An 18,899-nucleotide genomic window follows, 5' to 3' on the forward strand; every position below is an offset into this window, starting at 1 on the left:
GTGTGCGGCCGCCCAGTTGTCCAGCTCCATCGCGACGCTACTGGTTGCCAGTTGGTACTCGGCCAAGAGCTCCTCTGAGCGGGTCGCATCTAAGGGCATCTCCAAGGTGGACCCGCGAACCGCCCGCACCGAGGAAGCCATCCAATGCGGGCCTGTATCGGTCCATGCACTGGTACAGTGAGGTGGTATACAAACGGTTTTTAACCCCTTTCCGCGATGGCGTTTGGAACCGTCACCTAGTGAGTGACTGCGATAGGGGGGGTCCTTCCCACACGACCCAGAAACCGTCGGGGATATGCCCTCCTGGCACACACGCTCGGCAAAATGAGGTCGTGTGCGACCGGCGAGCGACCAAATACGGTTATGCGTACAGTAGTGCTAAAAAAATATCCCCTCCGTCCCGAAAAACATGTCGCGGGCGTAGTCACTAGTAATTTTGCAAAAAAACCCTTGTGGTTTCAAAAGCATTTCAAACAATTCCCTCCACCCCGTCTTCTTCCTCCGCCCGTCGCCTGCGCATCGCCAGGGGCCGGCGCCGCCCAGCTGTGTGATTCGCTAGGGGCCAGCGAGCCCACCTGAGCTCCTCCGCCGTAGCCAAGTACCTGCTCTCACCTTCGCCAAGTACCTGCTCTCGCCGTCGTCGCCAATTACCTCCTCCGCCGCCGCAGCCCAGACCTGCGCTGCCGCGGTCCCCTCCCGCTGCCTGTGGGCTTCGCCGGAATCTCCTGCCGCGCGCGTCCCTCCTCGAGCTCCCCCCATCCTCCTCAAGCCTGCGCACGTCCTCCTCGTGCTCCCGCGCATCCTCCTCGAGCTCCGGCGTGTGCGCCGCTGTGATCCCCTACCGGGGTCGCCGGAGCCTGACTCCATGATCCGGTGGACTAGGAGCTCGCGCACTTGATCCTCGATCTCTAGCGCGACCTCGTCGATCTCCCACGCCCGCGCACCTGTGCTGCTCCTTCTCCCCTGCCCACGCACCCGTGCGGCTGCTTCTCCCCTGTCGCCAGTGGTCTCTGCCCATGCTGCTGCTGCTCCACTGACCATGCCCGTACTGCTGCTGCTCCACTGACCCTGTCCGTGCTGCTGCTGCTCCATTGAGCTGCCCGTGCTGCTGCTCCTTGACCCTGCCTGTGCTGTTGTTGCTGCTACTCTGCACCCTGAAGAAGGTACAGTAAAACTGTGTGATGATGATGTAAAACTTCAATTGGAGAAAAGTACTTCTGCTTATGATGTCTACAGTTACCAGTGAATATCTGTAGAACATTTGAATTAATTTAAGCAAGTCTTGAGATGTCTACAATTTGTAGAAACATTTGAAAGCATAGTTGCTTCTCTGCTCCTTTTGCACACGCGGGGTTGATAATCTGCTGCTTGTGCTCCTTGTGCTCTGAACAATGTTAACTGAAAAAAATCAGTAGATGCATAGCAATTATGATATGAACAAACACTATCTCTAGAACTATTACCACATCAGATTTTAATGTTGATAATCTGCTGATAATTCTGCCAGTCAGTGGAGTAGATGCATAATTCAGTGGATGCACTTGTTTACTCCAATCAGGATTAGTGACTCTGGTTAGTATTCAGTGAAAAAATGGTTTACTCCAATCAGGTTTAGTGGATGCACTTGTTTACTCCAATCAGGTTTAGTGGATGCACCTGTTTACTCCAATCAGGTATAGTGACTCCAGTTAGGATTCAGTAAAAAAATGGTTTACTCCAATCAGGTTTAGTGGATGCACTTCTTTACTCCAATCAGGTTTAGTGGATGCACTTGTTTACTCCAATCAGGTTTAGTGACTCCAGTTAGGATTCAGTGCATGGCACATGAGTACAGACCTGATAATTAAGTAACTGACCTGTGTTAAAAAAATGTTGTAACATACCATGCACATGAGTACAGACCTGATAATTAAGTAACTGACCTGTGTTAAAAAAATGTTGTAACATCCCAAATTTTCAATTTGGTATGTTATACATAGATCATCATTGCATATCATATTTTATTGCATTTTGACAAATCCTCGATAATCCTAAGCAACTCAAGGACCCTCGGAGAGAGTTGGGGATTTTCTCGAATTTTCATATTTGATTTCCATCAAATAATAAAACGAGGATTTTGGTTTTAATTATTTTCTCTCCGGAAAAATATTTCATTTTAAAATAAACGAGAGGAGAAAATATGACTTCTCCAAAACAATTGAAATATTGGAGGAAAAGTGTTAAAATCATTTATTGGAATTTATTTGGATTTTATTTGCAATTTTAATTGCATTAAAAATATCGCATGTTTTCAAAAAAAATATTTTTGTGTCAAAAAAATGTTCACCCTATTCTAGATTTTCTAACAAGACGGGGAAAATTTATTTTATCTTTTTTGGACTTTTATTTATTTTTCTACGAATTTTTCCGCGGAAAGTATTTAAAAAAAACTGCGCGCCGCCCGACTGGGCTGAGGCCCAGCCGAGCGCCGGCCCACCCCGCGTCGTCCTCCTCGCGCACGAGCGCCGCCGCCGCCGCCCGGAGTCCGTGGCGAGCACGGGACCCCGCCGCCTGCCCCCTTCCCCAAGCCACCTCCCTCCCTCTATTTATACCGCCGCCCCCCCTCTTCTCTCACCCCGCCGCCGCCTGCCCCGCACCCCGAGCCGCCGGAGCCGAAGCTCGAGTCGCCGCCGCCACCGCCGCTCGCCGTTCGCCGCCCCTCGCCTTCCCCGAGCACCCCCGCACCCCCGCCGCCCCCGCCGCCCTCGCCGGAGCCGGCCAAGCCCCGCCGGAGTTCCGCCCCCGACGAGGTATACCTCGCCACCGTTCGGTTTGCCGGTTTTGTTTTAAAAAAAACCCTAGATCGGTTTTTTTTTCGGTTTTGTTATTTTGTGAACGATCACCGACACGTTCGTTTTAGCGAACGCGTTCGTCGGTTTTTCTCTGTTAACGAACGTCCGTTCTTTAACCGTCGTCTGTTTTTCCTTTTCGTCGGATTTTTCCGCGATTATCTCAGATTTGATTTCTGACCAAATCTTCGTTTATGTTTAACTTTTCGCTCGTTTATCGGAATCAGGCGATTCAAGCGCCTAGAGTTTCGTCTCAAAATTCTCTTTCCATTTAACCTACTCAAACAAGTTTTTGCTACTGTAAAATTTGACCTAGATCCAGATTAGTAAACGAAGCTTGTTTCTTTCGCCGTTTGACTTTCGTTGCTTCGTTCGAGTTGATTCTTATTGCAAACCGGAGTTCTTAAGTTGAACTTTCTGGTTGGATCTTTCATTCGAGTTTTACCTGTGCATTAGATGAGTACTTATTGTTTGCTTGTTTGTTTGCGATAGAGTACCCGGAGTGTGCCGCTTGTTACTTCGAATCGTTAGGTTTCGCGGATCATCAGCAAGGCAAGTAACACTTTGATCATACCTTTCCATACCCAGTTTTATTGCATTAGATCTATTCCTCAAACAATTGCATGATTAGAATCTAATTAAATTGTGGGTTTTGGGAGGTAGTTGAGGTAGTACCTATTACCTGTTTTCTTATCAAACCCTTGGGAGTTACTTCTACGTTGCTATTATATTGCCATGCTATGCTCGTAGACGTGGATTGGGTTTGAGAGATATTCATGACATATGTGAGATTGTTAATAATGGTTTACCTAAGGTGGCAACTAAAACTCACATCTGGGTGGATTGAGGCACCTGGAGAATCCAGTGTTGTCTGTTTGTATAAGGACCGCCACCCAGGCTCAAAGGGATCATAAGATTATTCATGCTAGAAACTTCCGTGGTGCAGCCACAAGCTATTATGGGCTCTAGCATAGTTGAGTAGGTTACATGATCTCTTGAAGAGGTGGGCTAGCAGATGTAGGGGAAAGTAGGTGTACCGGTCCACCCGGAGTAAAGAGTGATTGTTTCGGAAAGACTGTGTCTCGGTCATCCGTTTCTCAAACATCATGCAGTGCGAGAATCAAGCGGAGGCGATCGAGTCTTGTGGGGAAAAGTGCACAAACCTCTGCAGAGTGTACAAACTAATCATGGTTAGCCGTGTCCCCGGTTATGGACAACTTGAGTATCTAGTACCTGGATTATCATTTGAATCTCATCACCATGTTACTTTTAATTAATTTTGCTGGGTTATTGATGATTCTTAATTGGGATTGAGATGCTGTCAACCATCTCAATGTTTCACAACCACCATGATAGTTAAATAAAATTTATTCCTTTGAAGTAGGGAAAAATTGGCTTTTCGCAAAACTGTAACCATAGAGCTTTCCACCAGCCATATATGCATGTAGTATAGCATTTATTATTGTTCATTATTCTCTATGTGTTACCTTGCCAGCATATTCTATGTGCTGACCCGTTTTCGGGCTGCAACGTTTCATGTTGCAGACTTTTCAGACGACGAGTAAGGTGCCTTAGGTCGTGGTCTTATGCTCAGTGATGCCGCTGGAGTTGATGGACTCACTTATCTTCCAAGTCTTCCGCTGTTATCGTTTTTAGATGGCCTTAAGCCATATTTATCATACTTAATCTCTTTGGAGATATTCGATGTAATAAGTGTGTGATTGCTACTCTGTTATAAATCCTCCATTTGTACTGTGCGTGTCAGCATTACTGATCCAAGGATGACACTGGTGCACAGCAGCACAGACCATTTGAGGTCTGGTCGCTACAAAGGTGGTATCAGAGCACACGCTGACTGTAGGATACGACCACTAAGCTTAAGCCCTAGAAAGCTTCTCTCTTCTCATTTCTGACCCCTCTCCTTTTTCTACTCTTTTAGGAATGGCGGATGCAAGGAGCAAGTTCATGCAACCAGATGAAGACACGCCTTTTGATCGACACTTGAAGGAAGTCACAAAGTATTTGAACATAGGAATACCAAGCATCACCGGAACCTACAACGCCACATTACCCGAAGAGGAGAGCTGGAAGATTCAAGTTCACATTCCAGGAAGGACGTTTGTGCCAGTTACTGAACCCATAAGATTGGTTTTTGAAGCACCAACCTGGAGTTTAGGGAAGAGCATGGCCGCACACATCGCCATGGGACGAATTGGAGAAGTCTACCACCAGGAGCTTAAGGATAAAATTTATCAAATTTGTGGACGCCGAGACGCGCAATGGGAGATGATCAGAACCAAGAAGGATGGATCTATCGCAGCTTTCATCCAGGAGCAAAACCAACACATTCGTCGCCAGGAGAACCAGATGTGCACGGACAAGGAAGAACTGAAGAAGGCATTGACGAAGATCAAGGAGCTGGAGGAAGAACTTAAAGCTACACGCGAGGATTATATGGAGGAAATCATCGCACTAGTAGGGAAGAATGACGACCTGGAGAAGAAGATTGGAGTATTCAGGGGAAATCCAGTGCCAAAAGCAAAGGATGACGAATGCACTTGCCCGGATAACTACATCATCATCGACGACACTGACTCAGAACCAAGTGAAGATGACTTTGTTGATGAAGCTGGAGCAGACATCATGGAGTCTTCAACTGATCAGAATTTCTAGTAGACCACCATATCAGTAGTAGTTTTCCCCCATTTAATAGTATAGTTCAAGCACTTTGTAACGCTAGTTAGATCGATTGCTATGCCTTGTTTGAATTGATTGAGTGATATTGATTGCATTTGTCTCATGAGCATATGGGTAGTGTTTTCCCTCTAGACCTCATTCTATTCTTAACTCTCATCTTTTCTAACCTATCAGATGCCTCCGAGACGCGACACCGGATTTGTTTTCCCACCAGAGATCACCCAGTTGATTCAGCAACAGAATGCCCTGATGCAAGTGTTAGTGCAGAACCAAGGCAACAACAACAACCCACCGCCACCACCACCTGTTGATCACTTAGCCCGTTTCCTAAGGCTAAACCCGCCGGTGTTTTCCAGTAGCACCGAGCCGATTGTTGCAGATGATTGGCTTCGCAAAGTTGGAAGGGAGTTGACCACTGCAGGATGCACAGATGCGGAAAGAGTGCGTTTTGCCGCACATCAGCTTGATGGACCCGCAGCATCATGGTGGGAGAATTATACAGCCACGCACCCTATTGACACTGTCACATGGGACCAGTTTCAGCAAGCTTTCCGTACAACACATGTTTCAGCAGGAGCTATGGCTATGAAGAAGCGCGAGTTTCGCAACCTATGCCAAGGAGGATGCACCGTAGGCCAGTATGTGGAGGATTTCAGTAAGTTAGCACGTTATGCACCAGATGACGTTGCTACAGATGCTGCCAAGCAGGAGAAACTTTTGGAAGGACTGAATGATGAACTGAGTATGCAGTTGATGGTAGCAACCTTCAACAACTACCAGAAGCTGGTAGATAGAGCTCTCATGATTGAAGGGAAGCAACAGCAGATTGAAAATCGTAAGAGGAAGTATGGACAAGGGAAGTACAACTCAGGAGCTCAGCAGAAGCCACGATTTACCCCGAAGTCGGGAGGACAGTTTCAGCATACCCATGGAGGAGGTAGTTCGCACAACCATAATGGCACCAAGAATGGTAATGGGAATGGAGGAACCAACGGACAGAACCGCACCAACCCATATACCCCAGCCAAGAGGGACCTAAGTCATGTTACTTGTTTCAAGTGCCAGCAAGACGATTTTGCTTACCACCCCGGAAGGAAAAAGGATCAAGTACGTATCCCGACATATGCCGAAGAGGACTCAAGTGAATTCCTTATCAGGAGTTGTACAGGAGGAAGTACCAGTGGTGAAGGATTATCCGGATGTATTTCCAGAAGAGTTGCCAGGCATGCCGCCAGATAGAGACATTGAGTTCTTGATTGAACTTTTGCCAGGCACAGGGCCAATATCTAAGAGACCGTACAGGATGCCCGTAAAGGATTTGGAGGAAATTAAGAAGCAGATCAAGGAGTTACTGGATAAAGGCTATATTCGCCCAAGTTCGTCACCTTGGGGATCACCAGTACTTCTAGTGGAGAAGAAAGATGGATCGCTGAGGATGGTTGTTGATTACCGTGGATTAAATGAAGTGACCATCAAAAACAAGTACCCACTGCCGATGATCAATGATTTGTTTGACCGCCTACAAGGAGCTAAAGTATTTTCCAAGATCGATCTATGATCAGGATACCATCAGTTAAAAATTCGAGAGCAGGATATACCTAAGATGGCTTTTACCACCAGATATGGATTGTATGAGTATACCGTTATGTCATTTGGTCTGACTAACGCACCTGCCTATTTCATGAACCTGATGAACAAAGTGTTTATGGAGTTTTTGGATAAGTTCGTCGTGGTGTTCATTGATGATATTTTAGTCTTTTCCAAGAATGAGGAAGAGCATGAGGAGCATTTACGATTGGTACTTGAGAAGCTCAGAGAACATCAGTTATACGCCAAGTTCAGCAAATGCGAATTTTGGCTGAAGGAAGTTGGATTCCTTGGACATGTTATTTCTGGAGAAGGAATAGCAGTAGACCCTGCCAAGGTTGATACAGTGACAGGTTGGGAATCACCCACGACAGTTGGAGAAATCCGGAGTTTTCTTGGACTTGCAGGATACTACCGGAGATTCATCGAGAATTTCTCAAAGATTGCTAAGCCCATGACTGAGCTATTGAAGAAGGACACTAAATTCAATTGGACTGAGGAATGTGAAGCTAGTTTCCAAGAGTTAAAGAAACGATTGGTTACATCACCAGTGTTGATTCTGCCAGATCAACGCAAGGATTATGAAGTTTATTGCGACGCTTCACGTCGAGGACTTGGAGCAGTGCTTATGCAGGAAGGAAGAGTTGTGTCATATGCTTCACGACAACTTAAACCCCATGAGAAGAATTATGCTACGCATGATTTGGAGTTAGCAGCCTTGGTGCATGCATTGAAGACATGGAGACACTTTCTCATCGGAAACCATTGTGAGGTGTACACGGATCACAAGAGTTTGAAGTATATTTTCACGCAGAAGGAGTTAAATCTCCGACAGAGGAGATGGTTGGAGCTCATAAAGGATTATGATATGAGATTGCATTATCACCCAGGAAAGGCTAACGTAGTAGCAGACGCGTTGAGCCGCAAGAGTCATGTCAACACCCTCATGACAGGAGAGTTACCTCAGGAGTTAGCCGAGGACCTTCGCGAGCTATGTTTGGAGATAGTCCCAAGAGGCTATTTAGCGACACTGGAGATTCAGTCTACCTTGATGGAAAGGATCAGAGAAGCTCAGAAGACAGACAAGGAGATTGAAGAGATAAAGGAGAAGATGAGCAAAGGAAAAGCCAAGGGATTTCGTGAGGATGAGCACGATACCTTATGGTTTGAGGACCGCGTATATGTGCCAAATGATCCGGAGATCAGGAAGTTGATTTTGCAAGAAGCCCACGATTCACCGTACTCGATTCACCCAGGAAATACCAAGATGTATTTGGATCTGAAAAATACTTTCTGGTGGACCGGAATGAAGAAGGATATTGCAGAATATGTAGCAGTTTGTGATGTATGTCAGAGAGTGAAGGCAGAGCATCAGAAGCCAGCAGGATTGCTACAACCATTGTCGATACCCGAATGGAAGTGGGATAAAATAGGCATGGATTTTATCACAGGATTACCCAGGACTCGTTCAGGCTATGACTCAATATGGGTTGTAGTCGACCGTTTGACGAAAGTGGCTCATTTCATTCCAGTGAAGACCACTTACACCAGTGCTAAGTTGGCAAAGATATACATGACCAGGATCGTATGTTTGCATGGAGTTCCGAGGACCATTGTATCAGACAGAGGAACCCAATTTACCTCGAAGTTTTGGAAGCAGTTACATGAAACATTGGGAACCAGGCTAGAATTTAGTACAGCGTTTCACCCACAGACAGATGGACAGACCGAGAGAGTCAACCAGATTTTGGAGGACATGTTAAGAGCTTGTGCACTAGATTATGGATCTAGTTGGGACGACAACTTGCCATATGCGGAGTTTTCTTATAACAACAGTTATCAGACCAGTTTGAAGATGGCCCCTTTCGAAGCCTTGTACGGAAGAAGGTGTAGAACACCGTTGTTATGGGACGAAGTTGGAGACCGTCAGTTGTTTGGACCAGATTTGATTAAGGAGTCTGAACAGAAAGTAAGGTTGATTCGCGATAGGCTCAAGGTAGCCCAGTCCAGGCAGAAGAGTTATGCTGATTCTAAACGAAAGGAGACAGTTCACGAAGTCGGAGACCGAGTGTATCTTCGAGTATCACCACTTCGAGGAGTGAAGCGCTTTGGAGTTAAGGGAAAGTTAGCGCCCCGTTTTATCGGACCATACAGAGTTTTGGAACGTATGGGAGAGGTTGCCTACAAGCTGGAATTGCCCGAAGGATTGTCTGGAGTTCATGATGTATTTCACGTTTCCCAGTTGAAGAAGTGCCACGCAAAGATGGCTGAGATACCACTGAGAGATACTGTGCCACTGGAAGCGATTCAGCTGGAAAGTGATTTGACCTATGAGGAGAAACCAGTTAAGATTCTTGAGTATGCCAGCCGAGTTACCCGCAGCAAGGTTATCAAGTTTTGCAAAGTCCGGTGGAGTCACCACACGGAAGATGAAGCCACCTGGGAGCAAGAGGAAGATCTACGGAAGGACCACTCCCACCTGTTTTCTAGCCAACCCGAATCTCGAGGGCGAGATTCATCTTAAGGGGGATAGGTTTGTAACATCCCAAATTTTCAATTTGGTATGTTATACATAGATCATCATTGCATATCATATTTTATTGCATTTTGACAAATCCTCGATAATCCTAAGCAACTCAAGGACCCTCGGAGAGAGTTGGGGATTTCAAATTTTCATATTTGATTTCCATCAAATAATAAAACGAGGATTTTGGTTTTGATTATTTTCTCTCCGGAAAAATATTTCATTTTAAAAGAAACGAGAGGAGAAAATATGACTTCTCCAAAACAATTGAAATATTGGAGGAAAAGTGTTAAAATCATTTATTGGAATTTATTTGGATTTTATTTGCAATTTTAATTGCATTAAAAATATCGCATGTTTTCAAAAAAATTATTTTTGTGTCAAAAAAATGTTCACCCTATTCTAGATTTTCTAACTAGACGGGGAAAATTTATTTTATCTTTTTTGGACTTTTATTTATTTTTCTAAGAATTTTTCCGCGGAACGTATTTAAAAAAAACTACGCGCCGCCCGACTGGGCCGAGGCCCAGCCGAGCGCCGGCCCACCCCGCGTCCTCCTCCTCGCGCACGAGCGCCCCCGCCGCCCGGAGTCCGTGGCGAGCACGGGACCCCGCCACCTACCCCCTTCCCCAAGCCACCTCCCCCCCTCTATTTATACCGCCGCCGCCCCCCCTCTTCTCTCACCCCGCCGCCGCCTGCCCCGCACCCCGAGCCGCCAGAGCCGAAGCTCGAGTCGCCGCCGCCGCCGCCGCTCGCCTTCCCCGAGCACCCCCGCCGCCCCCGCCGCCCTCGCCGGAGCCGGCCAAGCCCCGCCGGAGTTCCGCCCCCGACGAGGTATACCTCGCCGCCGTTCGGTTTGCCGGTTTTGTTTAAAAAAAACCCTAGATCGGTTTTTTTCGGTTTTGTTATTTTGTGAACGTTCACCGACACGTCCGTTTTAGCGAACGCGTTCGTCGGTTTTTCTCTGTTAACGAACGTCCGTTCTTTAACCGTTCGTCCGTTTTTCCTTTTCGTCGGATTTTTCCGCGATTATCTCAGATTCGATTTCTGACCAAATCTTCGTTTCTGTTTAACTTTTCGCTCGTTTATCGGAATCAGGCGATTCAAGCGCCTAGAGTTTCGTCTCGAAATTCTCTTTCCGTTTAACCTACTCAAACAAGTTTTTGCTACTGTAAAATTTGACCTAGATCCAGATTAGTAAACGAAGCTTGTTTCTTTCGCCGTTTGACTTTCGTTGCTTCGTTCGAGTTGATTCTTATTGCAAACCGGAGTTCTTAAGTTGAACTTTCTGGTTGGATCTTTCATTCGAGTTTTACCTGTGCATTAGATGAGTACTTATTGTTTGCTTGTTTGTTTGCGATAGAGTACCCGGAGTGTGCCGCTTGTTACTTCGAATCGTTAGGTTTCGCGGATCATCAGCAAGGCAAGTAACACTTTGATCATACCTTTCCATACCCAGTTTTATTGCATTAGATCTATTCCTCAAACAATTGCATGATTAGGATCTAATTAAATTGTGGGTTTTGGGAGGTAGTTGAGGTAGTACCTATTACCTGTTTTCTTATCAAACCCTTGGGAGTTACTTCTACGTTGCTATTATATTGCCATGCTATGCTCGTAGACGTGGATTGGGTTTGAGAGATATTCATGACATATGTGAGATTGTTAATAATGGTTTACCTAAGGTGGCAACTAAAACTCACATCTGGGTGGATTGAGGCACCTGGAGAATCCAGTATTGTCTGTTTGTATAAGGACCGCCACCCAGGCTCAAAGGGATCATAAGATTATTCATGCTAGAAACTTCCGTGGTGCAGCCACAAGCTATTATGGGCTCTAGCATAGTTGAGTAGATTACATGATCTCTTGAAGAGGTGGGCTAGCAGATGTAGGGGAAAGTAGGTGTACCGGTCCACCCGGAGTAAAGAGTGATTGTTTCGGAAAGACTGTGTCTCGGTCATCCGTTTCTCAAACATCATGCAGTGCGAGAATCAAGCGGAGGCGATCGAGTCTTGTGGGGAAAAGTGCACAAACCTCTGCAGAGTGTACAAACTAATCATGGTTAGCCGTGTCCCCGGTTATGGACAACTTGAGTATCTAGTACCTGGATTATCATTTGAATCTCATCACCATGTTACTTTTAATTAATTTTGCTGGGTTATTGATGATTCTTAATTGGGATTGAGATGCTGTCAACCATCTCAATGTTTCACAACCACCATGATAGTTAAATAAAATTTATTCCTTTGAAGTAGGGAAAAATTGGCTTTTCGCAAAACTGTAACCATAGAGCTTTCCACCAGCCATATATGCATGTAGTATAGCATTTATTATTGTTCATTATTCTCTATGTGTTACCTTGCCAGCATATTCTATGTGCTGACCCGTTTTCAGGCTGCAACGTTTCATGTTGCAGACTTTTCAGACGACGAGTAAGGTGCCTTAGGTCGTGGTCTTATGCTCAGTGATGCCGCTGGAGTTGATGGACTCACTTATCTTTCAAGTCTTCCGCTGTTATCGTTTTTAGATGGCCTTAAGCCATATTTATCATACTTAATCTCTTTGGAGATATTCGATGTAATAAGTGTGTGATTGCTACTCTAATCCTCCATTTGTACTGTGCGTGTCAGCATTACTGATCCAGGGATGACACTGGGGCACAGCAGCACAGACCATTTGAGGTCTGGTCGCTACAAATGTAGTCCATTCCAATTTAGCATGGATTCACAAGCACATAGATAAATAAAAGGGGGTGTAAGAATTGGCATAAATAAAAAGGTTTTTGTGCTAAACATTACCTTGAAAATAAGAATGAAAGGGATGGATGTGTGTGCCTGTGTGCTACTGAGGCAACTACATGATCATCTTAAACCACAATCTATAAATTAACTAGTAAAAAATGTTAACCGATGCTTGAGGTTTAGAAATATTTGGAAATGAAGTCAAGAAATTTCTTCAGTTGTTTAACAAGACTTTGCTATAAGCTCATAACTGAATTCTGAATTTATATGATATCTGAATATAATATGGATAACCCCTTATGCTTCAGACAAGCAGTTTGAGCAGAGTATGGAGCTTAAGATTACACCTGATCAAGCAAAAGGGATTTTATTGGCGCATCTTTCTACCAAAAGATTGTACAAAATCATCAAGCTGCATTGGTTCGCGTAGGGCATCTGGTCCAAGTTCAGAAATTGGAGGGATAGCTTTTGGCTATTAAACAAAGACAGAATAACAAAAACAAATTACTCCAAGCCATCACGTTGTCAAGCAATATAAAAACAGAGACAACTTATGACTAGGTATATATAGTGGAAATAAACAGAGACATAGTACAAAACACATATTGGGAGAACAAATTTTGTTTTCAAGGAATCACAAGAATATTACGTTGTCAAGCAATCGTATTTTTGCAAAATGCCTCTTATCAGTGAAGGAGAACTCCAAGCCATCATCCAACTGTAATAAGTTGAGAAGAGCATACAATGCCTACTGCATAGAATGCATATATATACCCAGTCACCTAGGCAATACCAAAATGATAGAAAACCACTAATTTGGTTAGTTGAATTTGTTTCTGATAAGAATAAACCTAAAGAACAAGGAACTTCACTTTAACTAAAACTGAATTGATAGAGGAGTATAACTTTTCTGCAATCCTCTATGTAATTTGAAAAGAGGCTCATTTGTTAGAGCAGAGTAAGCCTATTATTGACACTAGTGTACCTTGGAGAGGCCCTTGAGATGGGTCTTGCCCTGTTCACAATGGCAGTAAGGTCACAATGTTCTGAAATTAACAGGAGTTGTACCACAAACAGCAGCAGATCACTTAACAACATTACATAAAGTTAAGCAAAATTAGTCATAAAAATGAAGTTGATAAACTAATGACATAAACTTCAAAATTGGTCATGATGGATTGGAATTCTTTCTGAAGTGACAGGAGTTGGAAGTTTCATAAGAAATGAAATGGTGTTACAAAGGAGCAGCTTCATTTCTTAGTCATAACATTTCTTAGTCAGTAGTTCACATTTTTGTAATGCTTGCAAGGCTCCTGTCATTCTACTCATTTTTTGTGTGTATATCCTTGTTATGGTACCATGATGTACTCATCTTTTGTCATTGATAGCAGGAGTATGGATTTGAACATGATGCCTCAAGAGGAAGACGATGAAGGTATTAATTTGAATTTGATGCCTCAAGAGGAGGAACCTCAAGTGGCAAAGAATGTAGCTATGGATTTGAACTTGATGTCAAGAGGAACACGATGAAGATATGAATTGGATGCCTCAAGAAGATGAAGGGAAAGAGGATGAAGCTCAAGAGGAAGAGGATGAAGTTATGAATTGGATACTTCAAGAGAAGAGAAGAGAATTGTCAGATAAGGAGAGGCATGGTGTTTACTTCGCCTTGCTGGTAATCGAGCTCAGAGATGGGTCTGTTCAACCAGACGACAAGCTGCTAGTCTCAAACCTGTTGGACATAAGTGTACGATCTGTTGAAAGAATCTGGGAATACGCTAAAAAGCAAATTGCCGATGGCAAAGAAGTAGATGTCTCAAGCAAGAAGCCAGGAAGATCTGGCCGAAAGAGAAAGGAGCTGGATCTAGAGAGGACCTCAACAATCCCACTGAATAAAAGAAGAACAATTCGATATCTGGCACGGTCTCTAGGTGTGGCCCGATCAACCCTACATAAGAGGTTCCATTTGAATGAGCTCAACCGCATCACAAGCACCGTGAAGCCTCATATCAAGCTAGAGAACAAGCTTGCGAGATTAAAATTTTGTATGTCAATAGTCGATGACAATTCGATCTCAACTTCTCGGGCTATGTTGAAACCAATGACGAATATGGTTCACATTGATGAAAAGTGGTTTGACATGACGAGAGTGAAGAATAGTTACTATGTACTTCCAGGAGAACCTAAACCGAAGCGCACCATGTCAAACACTCACAGCATTGGGAAGGTAATGTTCCTAACAGCTGTTGCCAGGCCTCGATATAACAATGAGGGGGAGCTAACATTCGATGGAAGATCGGCATTTGGGCATTCGTCGAAGAGACTGAGGCGAAGCGGACAAGTCAGAACAGAACAAAGGGAACAAAAGTGTTGACATTAGTGAAAGTAACCAGGCCTGTGTGCAGAGATTATCTAATCAATAAGGTTATCCCGGCAATTCAGGATAAGTGGCCTGACGATGATGAGGGAGCAACAATATTCATCCAACAGGATAACGCAAAGCCTCATGTCCTTCCCAATGATGTAGCTTTTCGAGAAGCTGTGGAACAAACTGATCTTGACATCCGATTGCTACAACAGCCCCCAAATAGCCCTGAGTTAAATTGTTTGGACCTCTACTTCCATAACTCTCTCCAGTCTCTAACCAACTGCAGGTCACCTACAAACATCCAGGAACTGGTACAGGGTGTGGATGAGGAATTCGAGAACTATGATCCCGACAAGTTGCACAGAAGCTTTATCACATTAGAAGCAGTTATGTTTGAAGTTATGAAAGACAAAGGAGGAAATCAATATAAGTTGCCCCACTTGCACAAGGATCGCGTTCAGAATGCTGGAATGGAAATAACCAGTGTATATTGTGACAGTCGGGTAGTTGTTGATACTAGGGCCATTATAGAAGAAATGGAAATTGCAATAGGAAAAGAAAATGAAAGGAAAGAATTAGCTAGAGAAGGGAAAAGAAAGAAAAGTAAAGGGAAGGGAAGGGAAGAAGTGGCCAGAGAAAGGAAAAGAATGTAGTCAAGAGGGGACAAAGAGGCCCTTATGTCATGTAGTCAGGTGCTCCTTGTGTATGTCTTGTGTAATCTTGTGTCAAGAGGGGACAAAGATGCCCTTATGGCATGTCCTTGTGTATGCCTTGTCTAATCCTTGTATATCAACTCCTTGTTGGAATTTATTGGAATTATCTGGGTTATTTGGATTAATTGAATTATCTGGGTTATTTGAATTAATTTGGGTTATTTGGATTTATTTGAATTATTGGAATTGATTTGGATTATTTTTAGTTATTTGAATTAATTTGGGTTAGTGGACGGAAATTTTTGCTTCACAACTACAGCAACTAATGAGGCAAGCAAGGCCTTTGCTAATCCCATATCATCAGTAGATAATATGGTCTTCTACTGCAATTGCAATCTAGCTTTAGTAAAAAATCAAGAGTCCCTTGTGTGGAGTAATCTACAAGCAGGTCTAGAAATACGCCTTTCTCTAACATCACATTGCTAGCATAGATTACTCAACATCCACTGCCATTTAAAAAAACAAAAAAACTTTACATGAAAGAAAATGAAAGGGGTTCAAAGTCTGCAGAGCAATTTAGCATTCGAGGACATCTTCAAGTCAGAACAGAAGTAATGTACTGAAGTTCAGTCAATCTAAGGATAGCAGTTAACTGTAAGTCAATCTCAGCATAACATTCGCCTATAAATATGTGTACACATACTCCTGCTTGAACAGCAACAGCACCACAGTGGCCTGTTTCAAAATTTCACTAATGGATAGAAAAAAAATTACTGCAAAAGAAGCACAAGCTTACCAGATCTCTATAGGAAGGTATCTGTTCAGGGAGCAACATGAGGTCAACATCTTCCCCTTTGCTAGCATATTGCTCACCATATCGCTTAGTGTCTAGTTGACCATCTTCATAATCAGGAGCACCAGTAAGAAAAGCAATTACCCTGCTATTCTTATTTAAGAATAAACAGTTGGTAGTTAGACATAAAAACAGCAAGTACAAAAGCCTTTGCAAAATACACTATCCTTACAAACATAATTCCCTTCCTGACAAGAAGCATTTAAAAATTGTAGAAAGAGACGTGTTAACTTACCCTAAGCAAAAGTATAACCATACTCTAAACTCAAGCACTGTCAAAATTAGAGAAGACATGGCTGTTCCAAAACCACGCCCACCAAGAAAAACTGTATCTGCTTCCTGCCCAGAAGCAGTTTGTAGAGTACTGTCAAAATTCAGAATGGTGACTGATTTTTTCAGTAAAGTTCATATAGGAAGGTAATAAATCAGTTTTGATTCTAACACAATTACTGATGGAGTAGACATGAATAAGAACTCTGTCTAGACATCCAGTTTTGTCATAAATAAGAACTCTGCCTGGACATGAATAAGAACTCTGTCTAGCATGGCCATTGACATGTTGATGGAACTTTCTTTGACAACTGAATTTTGACGGTAGTAAAAATGAAAAATTCAGACTTTACCCAATGCAGACTTCAAGAGCACTTGTGCACGAGTTCGATGAGCATGAGGAGGAGCCGTCGTCGTCGATGGGCTAGACTTGCAGAGCCACAATATAATCCATGATTCAGTACTGCGCAACAATGAGCTAATCTTATTGAACTTTGAGACAGTACTAATTTCAGAGTCAGAGTTCTGGGTGAATTTTGAGACAGTACAAATCTTACTAAAATGTTGGATTTGGGCCGCCTATGTGTACAACTCCATGAGTAAAAATCATCAGGACAAAGAAAGAAGGAAGATAACAGAATAGAGCATGCCATGGGAGGGGAGGGGAGGGAGGAGGGCGGACCGGAAGATGGAAGAGTGGCTGGTGCTGCCGGACTTGTGGACGAGCCCGTTGGAGCGGGAGCTGCTGGGCGACAAGGGCAAGCTCCTCCTCGGCCACAATCCGGTCCCCAAGAAGAGGGGGGAGGGAGCGTGCTGCGGCGTAGCTCCGGCCGGCGGCTTTGGGTTGGGCGGGAGCGGCTGCTCCAGGGAGGGAGTCGCGGCTGAGCGAGAGGGGATGGTCCGGGGAGGCAGGCAGCATCGCGGAGAGCAGATCGACGACGGGAAGGGACAGCTCTAGCTCGCCAAGCTCGGGGAAGGCCGCCGCCGTCGGAGAGCAAATCGATAACAAAAATCGAGCCTTCTCCTTCCCATGGTTCACCATGGGGAACGAGCAAGGGAACAAGGAGAGGGAAGCAACGCGGGTTTGGTGTGGGGCGAGGCAGCTCCGGCGACGCGCAGGGGAGCCGAGTAGGGGAGCTCCAGCGCGGGGGGGGGGGGGGGGGGGGGGGGGGGGGGGGGCGCGAGAGGGAGGGCTCTCTGGCGCAGGGAGACGAGTGAGGCTGCGAGGGAGACGACCAGGGACTGCGGGTTGTGTCGGGAATTCGCAGAGGGGGTTTCCGCAAAAATGTCACTGCGACATGTTTTTCGGGACGGAGGGAGTACAATTATTCATTTCCGGTCGTAAGTACATCCCACACAGTCAGTCCCTGCTAAACGTTTCCGTTCATATATACATCCCACACAGTCACTCCAAGGAAACCGTTTGCGCACGATGGCGTAACGCAAATAGTTTTCAAGAAAATGTTATGTGTGATTGTTCATTGATCCAACACGGTCTATTCCTAGAAATTGTGTGTGTTGCCTGAGGTCATCGCCCATGGTTTTTTCTCAATAATCGTTTGCAATAAGAAAACCCAATTAGCAGGCTAATTGGCCAATTAGCAGGTTAATTGACCTATTATTAACAATCCATTTATTAATCTAATTGACATTCATATTAAGCACATAATATATTTCATTTCCATATTAAGGAAGCAGGATTTCATAATTGAAATACATCCGAGTACAATATGATATAGCTTCAGCACTCAGCTACCCCATTACACAACTGCACCAGTTAAAAGTTTCACATGCAACATCTAAAACCTTTCGAAATTAGCATCATAGACGGTACATAGACAGATGAATCTCATTTGGAAAACTGCTGAAGCGGAAGGCGAATACTGAGCTTTCATTCATGTTGAAGGTCTTTGCAACTTTAGGCCAGTGCCTGTGGATGATTGGTCGTCCATCCTTCGTCCTCTTCAGGAACACTTCAATATTGAACCGTGGGTGTTGTATGAAAACTTTTCTCGCCTCCTGACCATAGAGGTGGTTTGAGAGGTAATCATCAGTGAACTGCTTTAGAAAGGCCTGAAAACAAGGATGTGCATAAATATCTTATTGGAAATGGGGCAAAGGAATAAAAAAAAGCAAGGTATAATAGTTAGTACCATCTTGTAAACCTCAGTGCTTCCCATTGTTTCCCTACAACACATATAAGGTAGTTAGTCATCAGGTTAAGTAAGGGTTCGCATGCTATCAGTAAAATATGTTGATGAAAAATAAGCACATTGCAGATTCATCAGATTAATTCAAGCTACATGGAAAACCCATTTATCCAAACCAGGCGTGATTAAGAACTAGGAAATATAGCACTTGTATATGTTTCTCATGTA

The 18,899-nt window shown here is 44.3% G+C and overlaps 1 protein-coding gene across 16 annotated transcripts; it reads right to left on the reverse strand.

Moving 5' to 3' along the window:
* Window positions 1-361: 361 nt before the first annotated feature.
* LOC109782437 (uncharacterized) lies at window positions 362-17,774 on the reverse strand. Of its 16 annotated transcripts, none has more exons than XR_012202721.1 (8): window positions 17,204-17,767; window positions 16,875-16,984; window positions 16,487-16,590; window positions 16,195-16,339; window positions 13,027-13,159; window positions 12,725-12,849; window positions 1,241-1,384; window positions 362-1,174 (listed from the first exon to the last, which is right to left on the reverse strand). XR_012202721.1 is itself a non-coding variant. In XM_045233053.2 (8 exons), exons 1-5 carry the CDS (start codon window positions 17,561-17,563, stop codon window positions 13,354-13,356), a joined length of 744 nt encoding a protein of 247 aa, XP_045088988.1. In that variant the 5' UTR covers window positions 17,564-17,678; the 3' UTR covers window positions 362-1,154; window positions 1,241-1,384; window positions 12,725-12,849; window positions 13,027-13,353. The 16 variants fall into 16 exon arrangements, 5 of the variants coding, with proteins under 5 accessions (XP_045088988.1, XP_045088987.1, XP_040254937.1 ...); XR_006670132.2 differs by adding an exon at window positions 17,079-17,100 and having other exon boundaries at window positions 362-1,154; window positions 13,027-16,339; window positions 17,204-17,678; XM_045233053.2 differs by having other exon boundaries at window positions 362-1,154; window positions 13,027-13,392; window positions 16,487-16,615; window positions 16,875-16,945; window positions 17,204-17,678.
* Between the last annotated feature and the right edge of the window lie 1,125 nt (window positions 17,775-18,899).

This window comes from Aegilops tauschii, chromosome 2 (assembly GCF_002575655.3).
Source record: "Aegilops tauschii subsp. strangulata cultivar AL8/78 chromosome 2, Aet v6.0, whole genome shotgun sequence".
Lineage (NCBI taxonomy): Eukaryota > Viridiplantae > Streptophyta > Magnoliopsida > Poales > Poaceae > Aegilops > Aegilops tauschii.